Below are 22,873 nucleotides of genomic sequence, written 5' to 3'. Positions count from 1 at the left end.
CAATATGTCGATGCTGAATTCAAAATCAATCAACAATGCTCACATTATTTTTAGATAAAAATTGTTATTGGACCACCTAAGAGATATATACTATGATTGTATGCTGTGTCTTGTTTGGCTTTTTGTGTCCATCCCCATCCCTGGAGTTTCTAATAGCCTTTCATTTTTTCCTCTTTAGATTGATCCTCCTTAGGTTGCATCAAATTTCCAAGGATGGTATTAAGTTTCTCCAAACACCCCTTTTTTTCTCCTTAGAAAACTTTCTTCTGGAACCCTCGAGTCCTCCTGTTCCAAGGGGACTGACTGCTCTCCTGGCTTGATATTCTGTGACTTCTCTTGTCATCCTGGAGGCTCTGTGTTCCTGTTTCCAGGGTTTCCAAACTTCCTCTTTTCACTGGCGCACAATCTCAAGTAACTTCCAAGAACTGGAACGTGGGAGGTTCACTTCCTGAATTTTGAATGTCTGAAAACATCATATTTGGTGGATAATTTGGATGGCTACAGAACTTAATGTTGTTTTTTTGTTTTGTTTTGTTATTTCCATAGTAACGATGGTATAAAGGTGGAGCATAAAGGAGACAACCAAACAAGCAGCTCCTGTAGGCTAACGTCTTAGAATCCACTCCCTATCACTTTGTGTGTGTGGAAGAAGAAAGAGCAGAAGAAAAAATCACTTCCACCTGGACCACTGCTTGTCCTTATCTGGTAAAGGCACATAGATCACTCCCATCAAAGGTTTCATTTTGACGCTGCCGCCGTCTTGTAGCTTATCATACTGCTCCAACATCTGGTTTCCGCCTGCAGGACCGACTGGCAATATCGATCTCCCGCCAGGCTTCAACTGATCTATTAGTGCCTGGGGTACAACTGGGGCTGCAGCTCCTACATGAATAGCGTTGGAAGGAGCTTCCTGGGCATATCCCAATCTTCCATCCCCCACAACCAGTGGCACTCTCCCTGAAGACAAGAGCATTGGATCATCCTTTCTCACATTTATTGAGTCATCTACTAGCTCTTTAATATGATCAATTCCTATGACTTTTCCACTAGCTCCAACCATCCGTGCAAAGCATGCAGTAAGGATTCCACGTCTAGACCCTACCTCTAGAGCTTTAGCCCCTTCATGCAGTTGATCGGATAGAAGTTCTAATGCATAAGCATGCATGTGCGGAGCACTGATTGTTGCCTGGAAGCCTATTGATTGTGGAGAATCCATATAAGGGTTACATTTTACAAAATGGGAGCAGTCTGTGGCCAGCATTATTTCAAATACTTCACCTGTCTTGATGATTCCATTTTTGCGGAGGTTGTGGATGAGCTCCGAGTGGCTGGCGCCGCCGGATTTCCAGGCCATCGCGAAGCCCACCCGGAGCAGGTACAGGATCACCTTCGGGGCGGCAACGGTCCCCAGCAGCTTCCCCAAGAGTGAGACCACCTCCCACACCTCACCACCCCACCCGCGTCCCCTCCGCAGCCGCCTCCGCCGCTCCAGAACTTCATGTTGAAAGTCAGCTTCCCTTCAAATGCCAAAGGCGCTATTCTGTTCTCCTGTATCATCCGGTATGCCTTACGCCCACCTCATTTTTGTTCCTTTGAAGGTGGTTGAGTTTTTCTCTCTAGAAAATTATAGGCTCTTTATTCTTGATGTCTTAAAATTTTCCAAGGATGTATATTTTTTTGCCTTCATTTTACTGGGCAATTCAGAGAACCCTTACAGTTCTAGAAAAATTCTGTATTGTTTGTTTGATATTTTCTTTTCCTCCATTTTCTCTTTCTGATTTTCTAGGACTCTTATTAGTAAGAAGTTGGATATCCGAGATTGATCCTCTATGTCTCTTTTATCTATTTTCATGTTTTTTCGTTCTACTTTCTAGATTATTTTTATTAACGACAAGAACTCTTTCTTGTTCTCTAGTGGCTTCTTTTTTTATAGTACTGTTCTTATTTTATGGATGCAAAAATTCTGAAATCTCTCTGAAGGATATAAATTTGAGGGGTATTGCTTTGTTTGCTTAAGATTTTTTCCCATTTCTCGAATTCTGTTACTTCTAGAGTATTTCTATTTCTTTTATCTTGGTCTCTTTCCCTTTGCAGGTTTTCTAATTGTCTTCAAATCTCTTCCTTTCTCTAGTTGTCCGTTCATATTTAATAATAATGCAAACGAATAAAGTAGTATTTGCATAACTGTGCCTTTTTAATTTAAAAAAATTTTTTAAAGATACTTAGATTACATAAATGTTACATAAAAAAATGGAGGGGATTCCCATATGCCCTGCTCCTTCCCCCTCCCACACTTTCCCACATGAACAACTTCTCCATTAGTGTGATTCATCTGACGTAACTAGGTTTTTTGTAACAGTCCTACTCTGTGCATGTAAGCAAGGTTTGACCACTGAGGAGCTTTGTTTTAAGGTGACTGGGCAGGGGGTCAGGTGTAATGTGGTCTTGGCTCTGGGTTTGTTTGCTTTTCTAAAGAGAAATAAACCTTTGATTTTCTGACTGCAAGAAAGATGCTTCCCTGCTGAGCAGTGGGTGTTTGAGAGGAGAGGGAAGATGTAGAGGACCCGACAGGAAATAGACTGAGTTTAATTAACCTTCCCATTTTCAGCTCCATTTCACTCCCAAGCTTTGTCACACCCACATTTCTAAGACCCTCCCCTCTAAAGTCAATCTACTCTCTCCTCCCTGCTCTTGGAAGCCCCCCTCCACACTCCCAGGGGACTGAAATGTCCTCATCCTGCTTCCACAATTACCACCTTCCACCCACTTTCTACTTTGCAGAGATCTTTTGAAATCTCTCACGCATGGACAGCTTCCCTCATGTTGGCTGGTTTCAGAGTTTTTTTTTTTACTTTTATTCTTGTCTTGTCATTTGGTAACATTTTGGAAGGGAGAAGAGATAAATGTGTGGTCCATCGGTCATCTTGAACAGAAAGTCCTTCGAACTCCTAAGATTCTGTGAATCTACAATTCTATGAAATATTTTAAAGGATAATTTAAAAACAGATGATCTTCAGACCAAAGTGTTTTTGCTGGTCTCAGAGTAGGAAAAATGCAAGATGTTTTAAGAAGTCTCTCCCAGCTTTACCTGATGTCCAGACCACATCCCTTCTCTCGTCAGTTTACCACCCTTTCATCCTCAATAAAAGCAAAACTGTAAACCCACAGACGAGAAGATGAGTGCAGCGACTTGCTTTCTGAGATCCTCTAGTTACCTGAACATTGTAGTGACCATGTCATATCCAACTACCAAAGCCAAAGCAGATTCTTCTAGTTAAGAACTGCAATTTCTTCAATATTAGAAGAAAAAAAATCATTCATAGACACCTTTATTCAACCTACATTCAGCTAACTTTGATGGAGTGCTAATGTACAACTTTGATGGAGTGCTAATGTACTGGTTTTTATTCATCTCATTTCCTCATAAAAGCTCCCGTATCTAGTTGTTAATATACTCTTTTTAGATATAAAGAGATTGGGGAACTTGCTTGTATAAGGGCAAGAAAGGGAGCTAGGATTTTTACTCCAAATCTAGGAAAGTTTCCACTGCTCCAGTTAGCCTTTGTTTTTTTTCAAAGTGTGTCCTGCTTGTCTATTATTTTGCAGCAGAATGCCCAACATAAAACATAATTGGGGAAGAAGACGTGGCTCAAGTGATAGAGCTTTTGCCTACTGTATGGGAGGACCCAGGTTCAATCCCTGGGGCCTCCTCGTGAAAAAGAAGAAAAAGTGTGCCTGTGCGGTGAGTCAGTGCCCACGTGGTGAGCCAAGTGCCCACACAAGTGCCCACATAGTGAGCTTTGTGCCCGCATGAGAGCCCGTGCCCGCATGGTGAGTTGAGTGCCTGCGCGGTGAGCCGAGTGCCCACGCAAGTGAGTCACGGAGCAAGATGATGACACAGCAAAAAGAGAGACAAAGGGAAGAGTCAAGGTGAAGCGCAGCAGAGACCAGGAACTGAGGAGGTGCAATCGACAGAGAACCTCTCTCCACATCAGAGGTCCCCAGGATTGAATCCAAGTGAATCCTAGAGGAGAAAGATGAGAAGACAAAAAGAGAAATAGATACAGAAGATCACACAGCGAATGGACACAGACAGCAAAAACAGCAAGGGCGGGGAGGGGAAGGGGAGAAAATAAATAAATCTTAGAAAACAAAACAAAACATAATTGCAAATATCCAGCTGTGCAAAAAGAGATAGTGCCTAAGTATTAAAAAAAATACTTAGACATAACTGAGGGTCCTACAAGCATTTAGACTCAAGGGTTTTGCGGGAGGTCTGCATAGCTGAGCTGCCTCACCTGGGGACCCATGAGATGGCCCCAATTCCCCTTTCCCCAATAATCAACACATGGAATCAGCAGTGACAATGGTCAAATGCAACCACAATGAGCCCCTTTTCTAGAGCTTTCCCTAGCCCTCTACAGATATGATCTGATCTGGGTAAAAACAGTAGGAATTTGTTGAAAGTCAATGGTCTGTTAACAGTTAAGTAAGGATTCCACATGATTCTCTTGGTTCCCAATTCTGGTAAAGACAGACACACTTGGATGATTTTCTTGAGTTCATCTGGACCATGCACCCTCAAAGAAGACTTTGTCATCTTCCTCTTTGAAAACCCTCCTCCAGCAATCAACAGTCCCAGTACCCATGATGCCAGCTCCCTTGCACCCAGACTGCATCGTCACAGTGTCTTGGATGCTGTCAGACTTGGCGATCTTCGAGATACAGACTCCCAGGCCTTTGGATTCTCTTCCTGAGCTAGACTTCCAAGCAGGTTCTGGCAAAATCCAGGGGTAGATGAAGCAGAGAGAAGTGGCTCCAGCTGCCCTGCCAGAGGCCAGGTTGCCAGCAAAATACCTCCAGAACTGTGGGTGCTTGTCTACACCACCCAGAAATAGCTGCTTATACTTATCCTTTTTTTAAAAAGATTTTTTATTTATTTCTATCCCCCGCCCCCCATTGTCTGCTCTCTGTGTCCATTTGCTGTGTGTTCTTCTGTGACCGCTTCCATCCTTATCAGCGGCACCGGGAATCTGTGTCTCTTTTTGTTGCGTCATCTTGTTGTGTCAGCTCTCCACGTGTGCAGCACCATTCTTGGGCAGGCTGCACTTTCTTTCATGCTGGGCGGCTCTCCTTATGGGGCGCACTCCTTGCACTTGGGACTCCCCTATGTGGGGGACACCCCTGCGTGGCACAGCACTCCTTGCGCGCATCAGCACTGTGCATGGGCCAGCTCCACACGAGTCAAGGAGGCCCGGAGTTTGAACCCTGGACCTCCTATGTGGTAGGCGGACGCCCCATCCGCTGGGCCAAATCTGCTTCCCTAGACTTATCATTAAAGGCAAAGCTGAGGGCTTGCGTGGTGAAGCAGCGGATGACACTGGCCAGGTTACCTCTCCAGGAGAGGATGCCCTGCTCGCTGGGAAGCCGGAGCTTTGGACTGTCTGTCGGTGACAATCTGTTTCCTGGCGTGTTGTACCTGCAGCAGCAGCTTGACCTGCCCAACAGGATCCTGGAGATGGCAGTGGTGATGCCGCCCGCCAGGAGGTCTTTGAAGGAGATGGTCTGCTCCATCATGGCGGTGGAGGGAGCGTGGGGCCGGTGGAGGCGCCGAGAGCCAGGAGGGTCTGGCCACTGGCCCAGCGCAGCCTCCGGCCCGAAAGCCAAGCCTCATTTAAGGTTGTGACAGTAACAGAATAGAAGGTGTCTTCACCCATCACTACCCCCCCCCAATAAAAAACCTCACAAAACATTCTCTCTTCCAGTTTTCCTCCTAGTTTCTCCTCTTATGAATGCATCTAAAGATAAGAAATGATTTTGTAATTTACTGTTACTTACCTTAAGCAATTTTGATATGGCCAAATATTGACGATTTTATTTATTACATAATATAGTGCTGTAAATAAATATAACAGAATTTACACAACCAACCATCCTTTTATAGTCAGGAGGTGAATTACATCCAATTTTTTTGCTATTATAATAGCGAAATCCTAATCTTCTATCCAGCTAATTGATGTTTCAAGAAATAATGAATGCACTGAAAATCCATACTTCTAAACTTTTATTTCTCTGTAAGTATTTGCCTTTAATCATAGTTTTCAGACCAATTACAAATGATGTTTCTTATCACACTTACTTGGCTGGACAAATTCAACATGGGAAGCTGCTCTTTTCCCCATGGAATCCTGTCGATTCAATGGTGACCAACTTATCCTTCACCAAGATTCCTAATGTTTTCATTCATTCATCTATCATACTGTTATTAAGAAAGTACTTTGTGGGAAAACGGACATGGCTCAACTGATAGAGTGTCCGCCTACGATATGGAGGGTCCAGGGTTCAAACTCAGGGCCTCCTGACCCGTGTGGTGAGCTGGCACACATGCAGAGCTGCCGTGTGCAAGGAGAGCCGTGCCATACAGGGGTGCCCCAGCGTAGGGGAGCCCCATGTGCAAGGAGCATGCCCTGCAAGGGGAGCCGCCTCGCGTGAAGAAAGCACAGCCCACCCAGGAGTGGCGTCGCACACAGAGCGCTGACGCAGCAAGATGACGCAATGAAAAAGAAATGCAGTTTCTCGGTGCTGCCAGATAATACCAAACAGATGCAGAAGAACACACAGCGAACGGACATGTGTCAGATCCTATGCTTAATACTGGCAATATAATGAAGACCTAGTACAGACAGTGAGAAAGTGTGCAAACAATTCGTCAACAAACTATAAGAGGGAAGCGGATTTGGCCCAATGGATAGGGCATCCGCTGACCACATGGGAGGTCCGCGGTTCAAACCCTGGGCCTCCTTGACCCGTGTGGAGCTGGCCCATGCACAGTGCTGATGCACACAAGGAGTGCCATGCCATGCAGGCGTGCCCCCCACATAGGGGAGCCCCACGTGCAAGGAGTGCACCCCATAAGGAGAGCCGCCCAGCGCGAAAGAAAGTGCAGCCTCCCCAAGAATGGCGCCGCACACATGGACAGCTGACCCAAGATGACACAACAAAAAGAAATACAGATTCCCGGTGCCACTGATAAGGATAGAAGCGGTCACAGATGAACACACAGCGAATGGACACAGAGAGCAGACAACTGGGGGAGGGGAGGGGAGAAATTAAAAAAAAAATCTTAAAAAAAAAAACAAAACCCAAACTATAAGAAGTAACGTATTAAAGATTTCAATACCCTAAGATGGTGGCAGAAAACAAAGTGTGACTAACTTCCCTGAGGCCAATCAAAGAGGACTCCCCACATCCGCTAAGGGCAGGAAATAAAGGCAAGGGAACTATTATGTATGAAGGCCAGCAGGTATGAACTGTCCCATCATACCTTGCACCTTAAAGTCAGTATCCCATCAAGAGGAGAGAATTGAAAGATGAGGTCAGGGGAATAGGAGACCAAACCACATGGGATCCAGCATGTAAAGCCAAGGACTAGACTTTTTCCTGAAGGTAAGGTGAGGGAGGAGGGTAAGCCATCCAGACCAACATTTCGTTTTGTTCTGTTTCATTATTTCGTTTCATTTCATTTTTTTTGAGGTGCCGGGGCCGGGGATTGAACCTGGGACCTTGTATATGGAAAGTTGGCACTTAACCACTGAGTCACATCAGCTTTCCCGAGTTGGTTTCTTCATCTGTTTTGCTTGTTGCTTTTGTTTTCTCAGGAAGCACTGGGAACCAAAACCAGAACCCTGTGTGGGAGTTGGCTGCTCAACTGCTTGAGGCACATAGGCTCCCCAGACCAGCATTTTAGAGAAATCACCCTGGAAGATGGACTAGAGAAACCAAATCTGTAGGAAATGAAAAGACCACAGCTATAGGAGTACAGGCAATGAATCTAATGCTTTGAAAGACTGCTTACCATGTTAATATTTATTTTCTCTTCTTTAATTACCACACATAAAGCACTGTGTTCCCACCAGCACCATCCCCCTGCTTTTAGTTTCCCAGCTGCTACCACAAGTACTATACAGTGGGCTGCCTTAAACAAGAGGAACTTACTGGCTCACCATTTTGAGACTAAGAGAAGTACAAAACTGAGGCATCAATAAGGCCAGGCTTTCTCCCCCAAAACCGTGTTCTAGAGCTGGCTGCAGGTGACCCTTGGTCCTTGGCTTTTCCACGTGACAATGCACGTGGTGGCATCTTCTCGCTTCTCTTCTGGGCTCCGCTGACTTCCAGCTTCTGGCTATTTATTCCCCACCCCTTGTTGTTTGCGCTCACTCTCTGCTCTCTCTGTCCATTCACTGTGTGCTCCCTGTGTGTCCTTGTCTTCTCTTTAGGAAGCACTGGGAACAAAACCTGGGGCCTCTCGTGTGGGAGAGAGGCGCTCAATCACTTGAGCCACCTCAGTTCCTGCTTTATTGTCTTTCGTTAGGTTTCCTTTGTGTCTCTTGTTGCACCAGCTCGCTGTCTTGCTCCTCTTCTCCAGGAGGCACCAGGAAGAGAACCCCGGACATCACATGTGGAAGGCAGGAGCGCAATCACTTGAGCCACATCCGCTTCCCCAGAATCCCTATTGAGGCAGACTAGTCAGGGAATGAGAAAACCAATCTGGGACCTGTCAGAAAAACATGGTTGTGAAACATGGGGCTATGGGACCTGCCTGGAACTCACCTGAGGGAAAGACCCCCCCCCACCAAAAGGCTGCTGGAAGAACCTTCCATTTGGAATGAGATTTCGTCCGGGATCAAGGAAAAGCCCCAGATATTCTCAAGGGGCATTGTCATTGGGCTTCCCCTTCCCCCAGAACTGACAGGTGGGGTAATCAATCAAAACAGCAAACAGCTGGGACCCCTCCCTGAACATTAATAATGGGAGGGGTAATTAATGGTTTAAAAACAAGCACACAGGCTAAATCAGTCCTTTTCTCTCTATACCTGGACTAGCCCACAAGTATACCTGGGAACCTGTGATCTGTTATTCTCTCCTATTTCTATTCTCTTCTCTCATTTCTTTAATAAAGGACTGGCCTAACTAAACCGGCATGTTCAGAAATCCTTTTATGTAACAGCGCCAACCACCTAGAGGGAATCCGGGCAACACTGAAGAACTAGAATAAAACACTTAAAACGGGTCTTGAATTCACTGGAAAGCATATTAACAGAAGCTCACCATGGCCCTCTTGGGGAGCAGCAGGGAGGGGGTGCCAACTCTAGCTTTCATAGTTTACCCTCGAGGTCTAAGTGTTAACCATGTCTGGCTGAGTTTTACCCACACCAAAGCAGCTGCCTTAGAAAATGCAAATGTCATAAGCTTTGTCATGCCTAGAAGGTTCAGACTGAAACGGGCCCTCAGCCCTGCACGTTTATGCAGCCTGCTAAAAAAAATACCACGCCAGTGACAAGGGTTCCATCGCCACGCAATGCCCTCCTAAAATGGACTAAAGGGGAGACGTGCTCCCCTTTTTGAATCTTTGGTACGGGAAGGCGGCAGGGAGCTATAGACAGGATGTTTACCATTCCCTTCCCTATCCTAGATGCAAACAACTATTTTAAATAACCGCTTTACATTTAACCAAGGGTCTACAAGGTCTCTGCAGAGCCCACTACATCTTTTAAAGCAAGTCCTTTCTCTCTTCTAGACTCTGAAATACCAGAAACAGAGGAGAGGGAAAAGACCACACGCTAAGCTGCGATCCATTACGAGCTACTGATCGATTACAAGTTACTGAACGCCATGTTTCTAGGGCTCTCTTTCATGGATTCCGCGCACTCTGCCCACCTGTTAAGCCCTCGGCCCCCCCTGCGCTGATGTTTGGCTTGACCCCCTGCTTTACTCCCTCAGCTCTCCACGTAAGGCAGGGAATAACGAGATGCGTCTGGGCCCTGGCAGAAAGACGTGGCTGTGAACACGTCGCCAGGGAGGCCCCACAAGATGGCTGCGGGTAGAAATCCCATTCGGAACGGGATTTCATCTGGGATCAAGGAAAAGCCCCGGATATCCTCAAGGGGCCTTCTCATTGGGCCCTCTGGGGGATTGACAGGTGGGATAGCCAATCAAAAGAGCAAACAACTGGGATTCCTCCTCTGACCTTAGCAAAGGGGCAGAATAATTAATTACTTAAAAAGCAGGCGCAGGAGCCAAATGGCTCCCTTTCTTTTGGCATTTCTCTCCCTTCCTGGATTAGCACACAAGTAGATTCTGGGGACTTGCAATCTGTAATGGGGATTTGTACTCTGTAAATAAGCCCTTTTTACCCCTTTCTAGTCCTTTTCCCCTCTCTACCTGGGACCCATAATCTGTTATTTCCCCCCATGTCTCTTCTCTCATTTTTAAAATAAACTACTGGCCTAAGTGAACTGGAGTGTACTAAAAATTCTTTTTTTGTAACAAAGCAAGAGCCTAGAGAAAATCTGGCAACACCTGTGTGATGGCCACTTGTCCCTGGCCTGTACCCTCAACGTCCACTGAGGACTCCAGAATCTGTGCCCGTGCTGACTTCTACCTTGAGCTGCCCGCTCTTAGGTGTTGTGCTTGCTGGACAGGTATCTCCACCTGGAAGTTCCCAGAGGCATCTTGAGGTCAAAAGCCCAGCACTGAACTTGTTTCCCCTTCTCTCTACCCCCAGCTTGTGCCTCCTCTGCAGTCTTCTCTTAGCTGCTGACCCCAATATCCACTCAGTTATCCAACCAAGGCAGTCAACTGGACAAATCGACGACTCCTTATTCTTCCTCACACATGGATGACAATCACCAAGGCTTATCAATTTTACCTCCTAAATATTTTTCACATCTACTGTTTGCTCTCCCCACCCTGCTGCCGCCGCCACCGTTTTATTCCTGGTTACTGTAGCAGCCTCCTGAATCATCTTCTGAATTCCATAATTCCTACAGGAATTCCTGCAGCATGTTCACATGGTCATAAATTTTTGTAAAATTTGTAGAAGATATTTGAAACACAACAGGGGAAGCACCTTGCCTCATTGCTCCAGCTTCCCCTCTTGTCACACATGTCAGAAGACATCTTTGGGATCTCACTAAAGAGTAAATGAGGGGGGGATTTATGTAATTTGGGCACAGTGGGATCTATTAAATGGTCACTTCCACGAGGATTTAAGTTATTGCTAATGGATTATTCCTACCACCCAAGAGGCTTGACACCCACTTAGCATCATAATGCAACAAAATTCGAACCACCACACCCCCCAAGCTACCACCCTAAATTAAGGCACCCCGCCCAGAAATAGGTGGGTTATGGAAGAAAAGCAAGTTTTGAAATGTATGGAGCCAGAACCTGGTCTATGGAAATTTCTTCCAAACATTACAGTACATAGATATATTTGCAAGAACTTTCGAGACTTCCTTAATTTTGGTAACAATCTTAAACATTACTATAACATTATCAGTAACAAAAAGTGAAGCTAAAAGTAATTTCTAAAAAATAAATTTCAATCAGCCATGCCAAAGCAAAAATTTCCATTCTCTTTAGACAAAAAAAAATTGCTGCCATCTGAAAAGACACTGAAACAGCACACAGCTAGAAGAATATAGGGAAAGAAGGATGGTGGAGGTGTTTTAAGCAGGTAGTAAAATATTATTTTGAGGGATTTTGTAATGTGTGATAATGTGACATTTGTCAGCTCTTTTAAACTTTGTAATTTGTAATTATTTCTAAATATACATTCATTTTTTGTTGTCTCCCAGAATAACCTTTTAGAAGTGCATATCTGACTATACTTTCCCCCTTAAAATACTTCAAAGGCACCCCATCGCCTATAACCCAAGCTGCTAAACATGGCATATCCAATAGCCTTTATTTTCTCAGTGAAGTAGGAGATAATGTCGTCTATACTTTAAGGCGAAAGCGTAGGGCTCGAAGAGAGGGGTGATGGATTAGATTAGACAATGAGAAGAAAAGATCCGGGGCAAAAGGTGAACTGGATATTGTGACAGACTTTGGCAATTTGGTATTATTTATGATTTCCAAAAAGTGATATTATGTTTGTAAGCTGGTCTGTTCCTCTGGGTGTGATACCCTTTGATTGATTTAAATCCAAAGGCTTTATGTTCACTTGATTAAATCAAGATTAGGGGGAAGCTGATGTGGCTCAAGTGATAAGGCCTCCACTTGATAAGGCCTCCACCTACCATATGGGAGGACCTGGGTTCAATCCCTGGGGCCTCCTGGGGAAACAGAAGAAGAGAAAGCATGCCCGCGCAGTGAGCCAGTGCCCACATGGTGCGCCAAGTGCCTGCATGGAGAGCTGAGTGCCCGCGCAAGTGCCTGCGTGGCGAGTTGAGTGCCGGTATGGTGAGTCGAGTGTCTGCATGAGTGCCTGCACCGTGAGCCAGTGCCCATGTAAGTGAGTCACACGGCAAGATGATGACGCAACAAAAAAGAGACTAAGGGGAGAGTCAAGGTGAAGCGCAGCAGAGACCAGGAACTGAGGTGGCGCAATTGACAGGGAACCTCTCTTCACATCAGAGGTCCCAGGATCGAATCTCGGTAAATCCTAGAGGAGAAAGACAAGAGAAGACAAAAAGAGACACAGATACAGAAGATCACACAGCGAATGGACACAGACAGGAAAAATAGCAGGGAGGGGGAGGGGAAGAAAAAAAAAAGGAGGGCTTTGATTCCACCAAATCATTAGGGAGACTCAGCGTTGAGCTTCCACCCCCTTGCTGGCGATAAAATGGACTCTCACAGAGAAGTAGAGGCACAGAGAAGATAGACAGAGGATGCTGTAGCCTGGGAAGAAAGATGAGCCTGATAATTTACAGCTGACCTTGTGAAGAGAACAGAGCAGCTGAGCCCGGAAATAAACGAACCCTGGAATAGAGAAGAGCATTATGCCAGCCTACAGCAGAGATTGGATGGAGCTGTCACCACAGAGCCTTAAGAGGAAAAAGGAAGGCTGAACCCTTGCATACATCGCCCGCCATCTTGCTTCAACACATGGCAACAGACTTTGGGTGAGGAAGTACCTCTTATGGTACCTTGAGTTGGACTCTTTAGGGCCTTGTGACTGTAAGCTCTGTAGTCCAAAACTTCTTCAAAAAGGAAGCCCAGGTTTCCATTAATAGAAAAATAGAATATAGTGATGGGTTTAAAAATTAGATATAGAGCACATAGAAATTTAGAAAAATTAAATAAAGGAAAAATAAATTGGGGTATCAAAGAAATGAAAAAATGAAAAAGCTTTGTTTTGACATTTAGCCTTTCATCACTACTATAGGTGTTGCCCTGTATGTACAGTGGCAAGGCAGTTTCTTCCATTTCTTCCTCAGTGTCTACCTCCTTTCTTTCTTTCTTTTTTTTCCCCCCTGATTATTAAGTTTCTCTTGACATAAGTTTTAGGTCACAGTAATTCACATATACAATATATGGTACTACACCCTTCTGCTACTTCTATTCAACATTGTACTGGAGGTTCCAGTCAGAGCAATAGGCATGAAAATGAAATAAAAAGCATTCAAAAGGAAGCAGATGTGGCTCAAGTGGTTGGGCACCTGCCTACCACATGGGAGGTCCAGGTCATGGTGCCTTCTAAAAGTACACCAGCAGACACCACCTCCTGATGCAACAAGCAGATGCCACAAGCCAGCAGATGCCACAGCCTGCAGGGAACGGATGTGGCTCAGGCTGACTTCTCATGTGGGAGGTCCCAGGTTCAGTTCCCAGAGCCTCCTGGAAAAGGTGAGCAAATAATGAGCAGACAGATAAGAGAACCATTTGAGGGCAGGGGAGGAATAAAAAAAAGAAAAAAAAGAATAGAAATAAATCTTAAAAAAAAAAAGCATTCAGACTGGAAAGAATGAAGTAAAACTATATTTACAGATGACCTACTCTTGTATGTAAAAATGTATATAAAGTTAAAATACCGAATAACAGAACAAAAAATCAGAGGGAAAAATGGATTTAAGTCTTTCAAAGTTCTTATATTGCTCTGATAGAGGTAAAAATATTCATTTACATTAGACTCTAATGAATTAATCCTGCTTGCTATAATCTCTAGAATAAGCACTCAATAGTAAAAGACTGAATATAAACAAACTAAAGGAGAGGAAAGAAGATAATAAAAGTGCTTATTTAAACCAAAAGTAGGTAAGAAAGGAAAGGAAAAAGAAATATAAAAGAGGTAGGACAAATAGTAAACAAGATAGTATTTAAACACAGGATGAAAAAAGAACACACACAACTCTAGAGCTTTTACAAGAGTATATCTTAAAATAATGGCACAGAAAAGTCAAATAAAAGGAGAGAAAAAGGTAAGTCAACACCAATGGAAAGAAAGCTGATATGGCTATATGAGAATGAAACAACATAGTTTTAAGGCAAAAAAGCATTACATGAGATAAAGAGGCATTTCATAAGACAAAAGGAAACGAAAACTTCTAAATTTCTACGAGCCTAATAACATAGGTTCAAGCACATAAAGCAAAAATTGACAGAGCTAAAGAGAAAATAGGTAAACCAGACCATAGTAGAGATTTTAACAAACTTTCTCAGTACCTTAAACTTTCAAAAAGCAGATACAGAAAATTTGAACATGATTAACAAACTTGACCTAGTTGATCAAGTTTGCACTCACCACCTACAGAATACACATTCTTTTCAATGTATGTAGAACATTTACCAAATTCTCCAATGCTGGGACAGAAAGTATGTCCCAAATGTTAAAGGACTGAAATCATATAGAGATGTTCTCTGACAATAAGAGAATTAGGCTAAAAATCAATAACAAATAGCTAACTAGAAAATCCCAGATTTGGAAATTAAGCAATAAACTTTCAAATACCTAATAGGGCAAAGAGGTCACCACAATGGAAATCAGAAAATATTTTGAGCTGAATGATAGTGAAAATCCTGACCTAAAAAAACTTGTGAGATATAGATAAAACTGTACAAAGAAGAAAATGATAACTTTAAATGTCATTCCTGGAAATGAACAAAGGCTGCAGAGTAGTAATCTAAGTATGTATTTCATGAGATTAGAAAAAAGAAGTTAGACTTTGGGTTATTATCTAGTAGCTCAAACTTACGAATATTCTAATCCTTTACAACTTTATCCTTTGTCTACTTGATCTGCAACTGGCTGAGTTATATATATCTAGTTAAATCTCAAAAACAACATTGATTTATAAAAAAAGTAATATGAAAAAAGTAATATGAAAAGATTATTTCAAAAAATAGTGAATATTTCTGTATAATTTAAAACAGATAAAATAATTATATGTATGAATACATGCTTTTATAAACAAAAACACAAAAACATGTGAATAATAAATACCATTCTATAAGAGTGATTGATTACCTCTGAGGAGGGAGGGGAAGGTATAGGGAATAAGAAAAAAGGAAAAAAAAAGATCAGGAGCAAACTTCCAAACAGCCTGTGAATTCTGGGCATTCTGTACATGGGTGTCTGCCAATTATTCTATACATTGTTATATTTTTAAGTACTACATATTTTGAAGATTTAAATACATTTCATAAATAAAAGATTCCTTTTACAATAACATTTAAAAACCCAGAACACTTTATAATGAAAGTATTAAGAAATAAACACGGCCATTAAGAAAACTTTAAAACAAGGCACTTTTTTCTTGGCTAAGACTCAGTATTGTAATTTGATGTATGGATTTACTATAAAATGATCAAAATACCAATAGGTGCCTTTGGGCTTTTGTTTTGAAAGTTGATAAAAAGATACCATAGTTGATGTAGAAAAGTAAACTTGCAGGAATGGCCAAGGAAATTCTGGAAGACTAACCCTGGAAGACTAGTCCTATCAGATCATAAAACATAGTTTAAAGATAAAAAGTAAAATGATTTGGTATTGATAAAGGGGAAAAAAATAGAATAGAAAGAGTTTGGAAATAACAGACTACAAAGACCCAAATGCATATGGGAATTAAGTAGATGATAAAGTTGGCATGTCAAATGAGTGGCAAAAAAATGGCTAAGTCAATGAAAGGTACTGGGATAACTGCTAGTCATTTAAGAGATGAGCAAATAAAGCTAAGTCCCTACCCCACTCTTTACGACAACTACAAATTCCATGTACGTCAAAATTTCAATGTATAAGATGAAATAATAAAAACTGTAAGCTTTCTCAGGGAACTTATTTATGCTGCTAGGGTGGGATGGCAGCCATAAAAGAGAGACGTAATACATTTGACTACATAAAAATTCATTATTTTTTACAGGAAAAAAATGAAAAATAAACGAAAAAATGACACCATAATAGAATTCTTACAAATTATAAAAAGACTGAACAGAGCCCAAGAGAAAAATATGAAAGAACCTGAACAAGGAGTTCATAGAAAATGAAGTAAAATCAGTATATAAAAGATGTGTAATTCTAGAATTCATCATAGAAGAAATAGAATTTCTTAAAACTATCGTTTTCACATATCAAATGGCAAAGATCAGAAAGTCTGATAACTCACAATATTGGTAAAATGTGGGGAAATACAACTCTTAACTGATATAATCTCATTGAAGGGCAATTTGGTAATATCTGTCAAAATGCTAAATGCAAATAACCTCTGGCCAACCAATCTTACTTATAGGGAATTTCCTGTAGCTATCCTTGAACTGGTATACACAGTTTGACATAAAAAATTGGAAATAATCCAAATGCCCGTCATCTAGAAATTGATTAAATAAAAGTCAGTAAATCTAAACAGTTTAACACCAGGTAGCCATTAAAGAGAATGGGATAATCTGGGTCAACACGGCACACTAAACACACACATCTAATTTCATCGTTCCCAAGATACCGCTCGAGTCCCAATAAGTGGATTTTTGTTTAGGACATAAATACACAAGAACTGAAAATGGAAGAGACAATAGCAAGCAAATTTTGAAACTGGAGAATAGATGAATTAGCAGCAAATGAGTAGCAAGAAAGCCAAATCCTAACCCAACAAGAGAAAGTGAAGAATCAATTCAATGTGGCCACAGAATTATCATAAGGTTCAAAGTGTGCCACACTACATAATTCTGGAACTGGGAGGTACAGGAGCTAAAATAGGGAGGGATTGGGTGAGGTGAAAGTTGAAGGAAACCCCACAGGGATCCCTCTGGGTTTTGTTTGTTGTTGCTGTTGTTTTGAGGTACCAGGGCTGGGACTGAACCTGGGGACCTCGTAAGTGAGAAGCTGGTGCTCAACCGCTGAGCCATGTTGGCTCCCCTGAGTTGGTTTTTTCGTTTGTTTGCTTGCTGTTTGTTTTTAGGAGGCACTGGGACCCAAGCCCCGGACGTCCCACGTGAGAAGCAGGAGCCCAACCGCTTGGGCCACACCTGCTCCCGAACCATCTGGGTTTTTGCCCAGAGCAGATGAACTGGAGTGCACACTGGGATGGTCATGAGAGAAAACAGATTTATTAACGCCAGCAGAAGGGCAGGAGACAGACTGGGATGTCTCAAATCTGCCTTCCCTGAAAAAAAGGGGCAGGGTTTTTATGGATTCAAACAGTGGAAGGTGGAGTGGTCATCATCACAATGCTAAGTATAACAAAGCAGAGCCTAGTTTGAAATAACCACCACCAAGGGTCAAGTTCAGTCTAGACTATCCATCACAATAGTAAGCAAATCCGAGGGCAGGTCTAGTGTGAAATTACCATAAACAAAGGTAAGGTTTGGGAGTTTCAGTAATTTCAGGTATCAACTTTTCTTAATATACTGGAAAAGTAAGAAAAAGTATTTATGTAGTGTTTCAGTAAATTTATTAATTCTTAACATTCTGTTAAAGTTTCAGGCTTCATTTTCGCTTCAAAATAAACTGGACACTTTGGCTTATCAGCTAAGCAACTAAAACTACTTTAATGCGAGGTTCTGGGCCACGGGACTGCCCGGATCAATAAACCAAGGTGCGGCTGGATTTAAATTGCTATGGTTCAAAGCTATTTGAAAAGCAGCATTTGGTTCTCAAACTAAAGTGCACATCGAATCACCAGGGGATCTGTAAAAACAGATTGCTGGGCCCCGCCCCCTCGGTTTCAGATTCAGGAGAATTTACATTTCTTTCCTGTCCCAGGTGCTACTGTTTGAGAAACGCTGCCCTAGAAAATGCCCTCTCCCACCTGGGCAGATGAGAGACTAATTCTCTAGAGAATGGGAAACAGTCTTTGGGGTCACGGTCAAAAATGGGGAAATTAAATGACCATGTACTTTGTAAACTGGAACTACCTCCTCCATTCCCAACCTGCCCTAGTTGGCAAGAAAGGTGGCAACCAGGCAGGAGATTGGAGGACATCGCCCTTGGGAATCTTAAGAGCCAGAGAGGACATACCTAAAGATGCTGATACCTTGTAACTTTATATAACTAAACAAAATTAACTCAAAAATTAAAAAGCAAGCCCTAACAATCAAAAACAAATGAAAGTGGGGAATGGATTTGGCTCAAGCGGTTGAGTGCCTGCTTCCCATATAGGAGGTTCTGGGTTTGGTTCCTGTGCCTCCTAGAGACAAAAACAAACAACAAGCAAACAAACAAAAAAACCAACTCAGGGGAGCCGATGTGGTTTAGTGGTTGAGCAGTCCTGGGATCAATCCCCACCCGGTAACTCAAAAAACAAGAAAACAAAACAAAGCCAGACAACAAGCAAACAAAAGGAAAACCTAATTCAGGGGAGCTGATGTGGCTTGGTGGTTGAGCACCAGCTTCCCACACATGAGATCCTGGGTTCAATCTCCCTGACCCCAGTACCTCAACAACAACAACAACAACAACAACAACAACAACAAAAAGAAATCAGTGAACATAACAAACCTACCTGTTGACCAGTTGATTTGGTTTGTGGCATAACCAAACCCTACCTGTGACTGCAATGACTATTGCCTGTCTCAGATTTGGCCCCGAGTATAGAGGGAAACGGTGCTTTTAAAGACATGGCCACAAATTCTTTGGTGTTCTTTCCCTTAAGAAGGTGGAACTTAACTCCCCTCCCCTAGTGTGTGGGCTGCACTTACTAAAACGCTTAAAAAGAGTAAAGAGAATATGGCAGAAGTGATGGGATGCTATGTCCAGGTCAGATAATAAAAAGGCTGCAGCTTCTGTGTGGGGCCTTCTCCCAGTCAAGGGTCGTTCACTATATTGTGAGCAGCCTAATGGAGAGGCCCCTGGGGCAAGGAACTGAAGCCCCCTGCCAACAGTCGTGTGAGCACATTTAGAAGCAGAGTCCTCATGTCTAATCAAATATTCAGGGACTGCAGCCTCGGGAAATTTCCTGGAGCAAAACATCCAGCTAAGCCACCCTTAGACTCATGACCTCAGGAACTGTGTTAGATAAGAGATGTGTGTTGTTTTAAGCTACTAAATTGTGGGGTAATATGTTACACAGCAATAGATAACATCTATTTGCAGCCAAAATTCTCATTACCTTTGTGGGACCAAAAAACTTCAAGCTAAGAATTTAATTTAAATTCTAGTGGCCCCTGGTGCTTGCTAGGAGCAAACACTGATTTTATCTGGAAGAACCCATCTTCATCCCAACCTTGAAGGAACTCCTAAAGATCTCTGTTCCAAAAATTTGAGCTCACACTCAAAAATCACAGTGCATACAACGAAACAAAGCATCATGAGCAAGAACCCACAGAAACAGCAAAGAGCAGCATCAGATACAAAAAGACTGTGCATACTGGAGTTATCAAATACAGATCTATAAAAGACCTATGTTTAATATGTTTAAAGAAATAAAAGAAGAAACTAAATAAAAGTAAGAGCAAGAGACCTTAAAAATGACCAAGCTGCATTAGAAGTACCAGTACTAACTTCTAGAATGAAAAGCATTATTTAAATTAATAATTTAACACACTAGTTTAACCTCAGAATTTATGGCTGCTAAAGGGAACTGTACGGATCTGAAGATATTGGAAATGCAGAGAGAGAGACAAATAATTGAAAAACACAAAAGAGATTATAAGACAGGGAGGCTAGATTCAGAAGGTCTAGCAATCATCTAACTGAAGTTCCAGAAAAAAGGAAAGAGAATAGGATAGAGACAAATAGTTGAAGTGATTACGGCTGAACCATTTCAGGACTAGGGAAAAAGATACCAAGTCACAGATTTAAGAAGTCCCAAGGGGGATAAATAAAAAGAAATTTACACTTAGATTCATCCCACCTGTGAAGGGAAGATCTTAACAGCAGCCAGAGGAGAAAGAAAGATTAACTCAAAGGAGTGATGGACTGAGAGCCAGCTGACTTCTCAATAGCACCAGTGGAAACCAGAAGGCAGTGGAATGGAACAGTATCTTCCATGTGCTGAGTGAAAATAACTGTCAAGCTAGAAAAACTATATTTTGAAAATGGGGGTGAAATGTAGACATTTTCATACAAACAAAATTGAGATAGTTTACTCACTACATGAAATTCTAAAGAATATACTTTAGGCAGAGGAGAGTGCTCTCAGATGGAGAGACTGAAATGTAAGAAGGAATAATGAATATAGGGTGGTACTAGCACAAGGTAGTCTTCTTTTATTCATACTCTGGATTCATCTATCTCCTTGTTAATGAAGAAAATGAAAAAAAACAAAAAATTGCTTGATCGTATTCACATCTCATAAAACTAAACCCTATATCCTCCTTTTCTTTTACCTTGAGCATGGTTACAGTATCTTCTTTGCCTTTGTTACAAAAATATTGCAATATTAATGTTAGCTATAGTCTGTAAGTTATATTAGTTGTGTTTTTCCCATGTATCATCATATTCTTAACACCTTATAATAGAGAAACATTCTTGTATTTGTATATTTGTTTAAAAATTTAAAAATACACTTCTAAACATTTCACAGGTCAAAGAGAAAACAAAATGGACATGTTTAAAAGCAAATCAATAAGGAGAATATTGCATATCAAAATTTACGAGATGCAGCTATAGCAGTACTTGAAGGTAATGTATAACCTTGAATGCTAACATTAGAAAAGAAGACGAGCTAGATTAAAAAACTCAATTTCAAAGAAAGTAAGGAAATAGTAAAGATAGGAACAAAAACCTTTGAAAGAGAGAACAAATATACAAGAGCACTTGGGACATAAATTCTGCAGAGCTTAAACCGATAAAAGGATAACCTGAACCAACATCTTAACAGTACATTTGAAAATTTAAGATGAACTGGGCAAGTTCTAAGAGTAGTCAAGTTTAGATCATATTTTGCTATATGTTTAGGAAACAATGCAAAGGTTAAATTTAACCTTTGGGCTTCAAGTTGAGAATTTCAACATTTGAAAAATTGTATCATTTATAGGCAGAAAACCTTTAACTTCAAAACTCAGGTGACTGAGCAGAAAAACTGCGGTTGGTTTTTTTCCCTTTAGCCCACAGTAGAGACAGGAAACCCCACCTGGGCACTTCAGGTTCTTCAAAGGTCATGACGTCAGCAGGACCAAGCAGTCAGGTGACAGGCCAAAAGGAAATGGCAATCGCTTACTTGGCCCAGATAGGAAAGTGAGGCGCTGCTGACAGCTCACAGTTGCCCCCAGCTTCACAGTTTCCACAGACTTTTTTCCTGCATGCTGTCGATTTTTCTTACCTTTAGCATTTATTAAATAATAGGAATGGCTGCTGCAGTACTGAATGTTATATACCTGTTTTTCCTAAGCCTTCCAACACAAGCAGGTGCTCTGAAACGTTTTATAGACGAGTAGAGTAACGTGCTCAAATCTTAGGTGCAGACAAGACTCAAATCCTAGTCTATTTCATGCCTCCCCTCACCCGTCCTTTTAAACATGAAGGTGCCAGGAAGAGAGCCATCGACAGAGGCACAGTGAGTTCAGCGGAGGCACCCTCCCAGACCAGCGGGCCACAGCCTGGCCAGGGCGCTCACCTTCCGGATGATGTCTCGCACGGCGAAATATTTCTCGGTGAGGTCCCCCGCCTCACTCAGCGGGGCGTCGTAGTCATAGCTGGTGGGCTGGGCTGCGTAGGGAGTGTTGGCCCCTGGAAGACAAACACATGCCACTTGTCACTACCGCAGGTTTTGCCCTGGGACCCGTTCTTTGGGATTCGGGGGCTCAGCACCATGGAGGGAGAAAATATAGGACATGTTAAAGCCAGCTGTGCAGTGACGCAGACGTGGTCCTCAGGAGACGCAAGGTTTAGAGAAACGACAGATTGTTCGTGCAGGTGGCACTTGCCAAGAAGTCTTAGATGGGGCAAAGCCCTTCCCCACCGAAACTCCCTGCCAAAGCCCCAGCGGACACGGGCACCCCCGGACACGGGGACTCCAGGGCGCCCCAATAGAACATGCTCCACCTCTCACATCCAGTAAGCAGCAGAGCTGGAGGCGGGACCTGCATTTGTGACTGTCCGTGATCCTCTTCACGACCTCAGAGTGTGGGGTTGAGAAAAGGTGGGTGGTGGAGATGAGACGAGTGGGCCGAGGATCGGCAGAAAACCAACGAGGGGTTTCTCAGACCCAACAGCAACGGCACGCCTGCTCCCAGAGAGCGATTCGGAGAGGACCTTTGTTTGTTTTTGTTTTTCTTGGTTTTCTGTTATCTTTTTTTTTTAAGATATATAAATCGCACAAAACGTTACACTAAAAAAACATAGGAGGTTCCCATATGCCCCACTCCCCACACCCCACTCCTCCCGTATCAACACCCTCTTTCACCATCGTGGCACATTCATTACATTTGGTGAGTATGTTTTGGAGCACTGCTGCACAACATGGATGATAGTTTACATTGTAGTTTACACTCTCCCCCAGTCCATTCAGTGGGCTCTGGTAGGACATATAATGTCCAGCATCTGTCCCTGCAGTACCATTCAGGACAACTCTAGGTCCCGAAAATGCTCTCGTATGATACCCCTTTTTCCTCTCCCTGCCGTCAGCAACTCCCACAGTCACTGTTTCCACATCAGTGAATAATTTCTTCCATTGCTAGAGGGCCTTTGTAATGTCTCTGAAGAGTGTACAGGCAC

General features: G+C 42.6%; 1 protein-coding gene and 2 pseudogenes across 2 annotated transcripts in view; all 3 read right to left on the bottom strand.

The window, feature by feature from the left end:
- The window catches only part of GLB1 (galactosidase beta 1), a 120,905-nt gene that overhangs the window by 37,238 nt on the left and 60,794 nt on the right, over positions 1 to 22,873 (bottom strand). For both annotated transcript variants that reach the window (XM_058290589.2, XM_058290588.2), the window contains exon 10: positions 21,774 to 21,886. In XM_058290589.2, the coding sequence (XP_058146572.1) occupies positions 21,774 to 21,886 (113 nt within the window). The remainder of the gene's footprint in view (positions 1 to 21,773; positions 21,887 to 22,873) is intronic.
- Positions 621 to 1,506, bottom strand: LOC101413447 (protein-L-isoaspartate(D-aspartate) O-methyltransferase pseudogene; annotated as a pseudogene).
- LOC111767244 (ADP/ATP translocase 3-like) lies at positions 4,468 to 5,670 on the bottom strand (annotated as a pseudogene).

This window comes from Dasypus novemcinctus, chromosome 31 (genome assembly GCF_030445035.2).
Source record: "Dasypus novemcinctus isolate mDasNov1 chromosome 31, mDasNov1.1.hap2, whole genome shotgun sequence".
Lineage (NCBI taxonomy): Eukaryota > Metazoa > Chordata > Mammalia > Cingulata > Dasypodidae > Dasypus > Dasypus novemcinctus.
The sequence above is the reverse complement of the archived record's forward strand: the minus strand, read 5'-3'. Positions and strand labels throughout refer to the sequence as shown.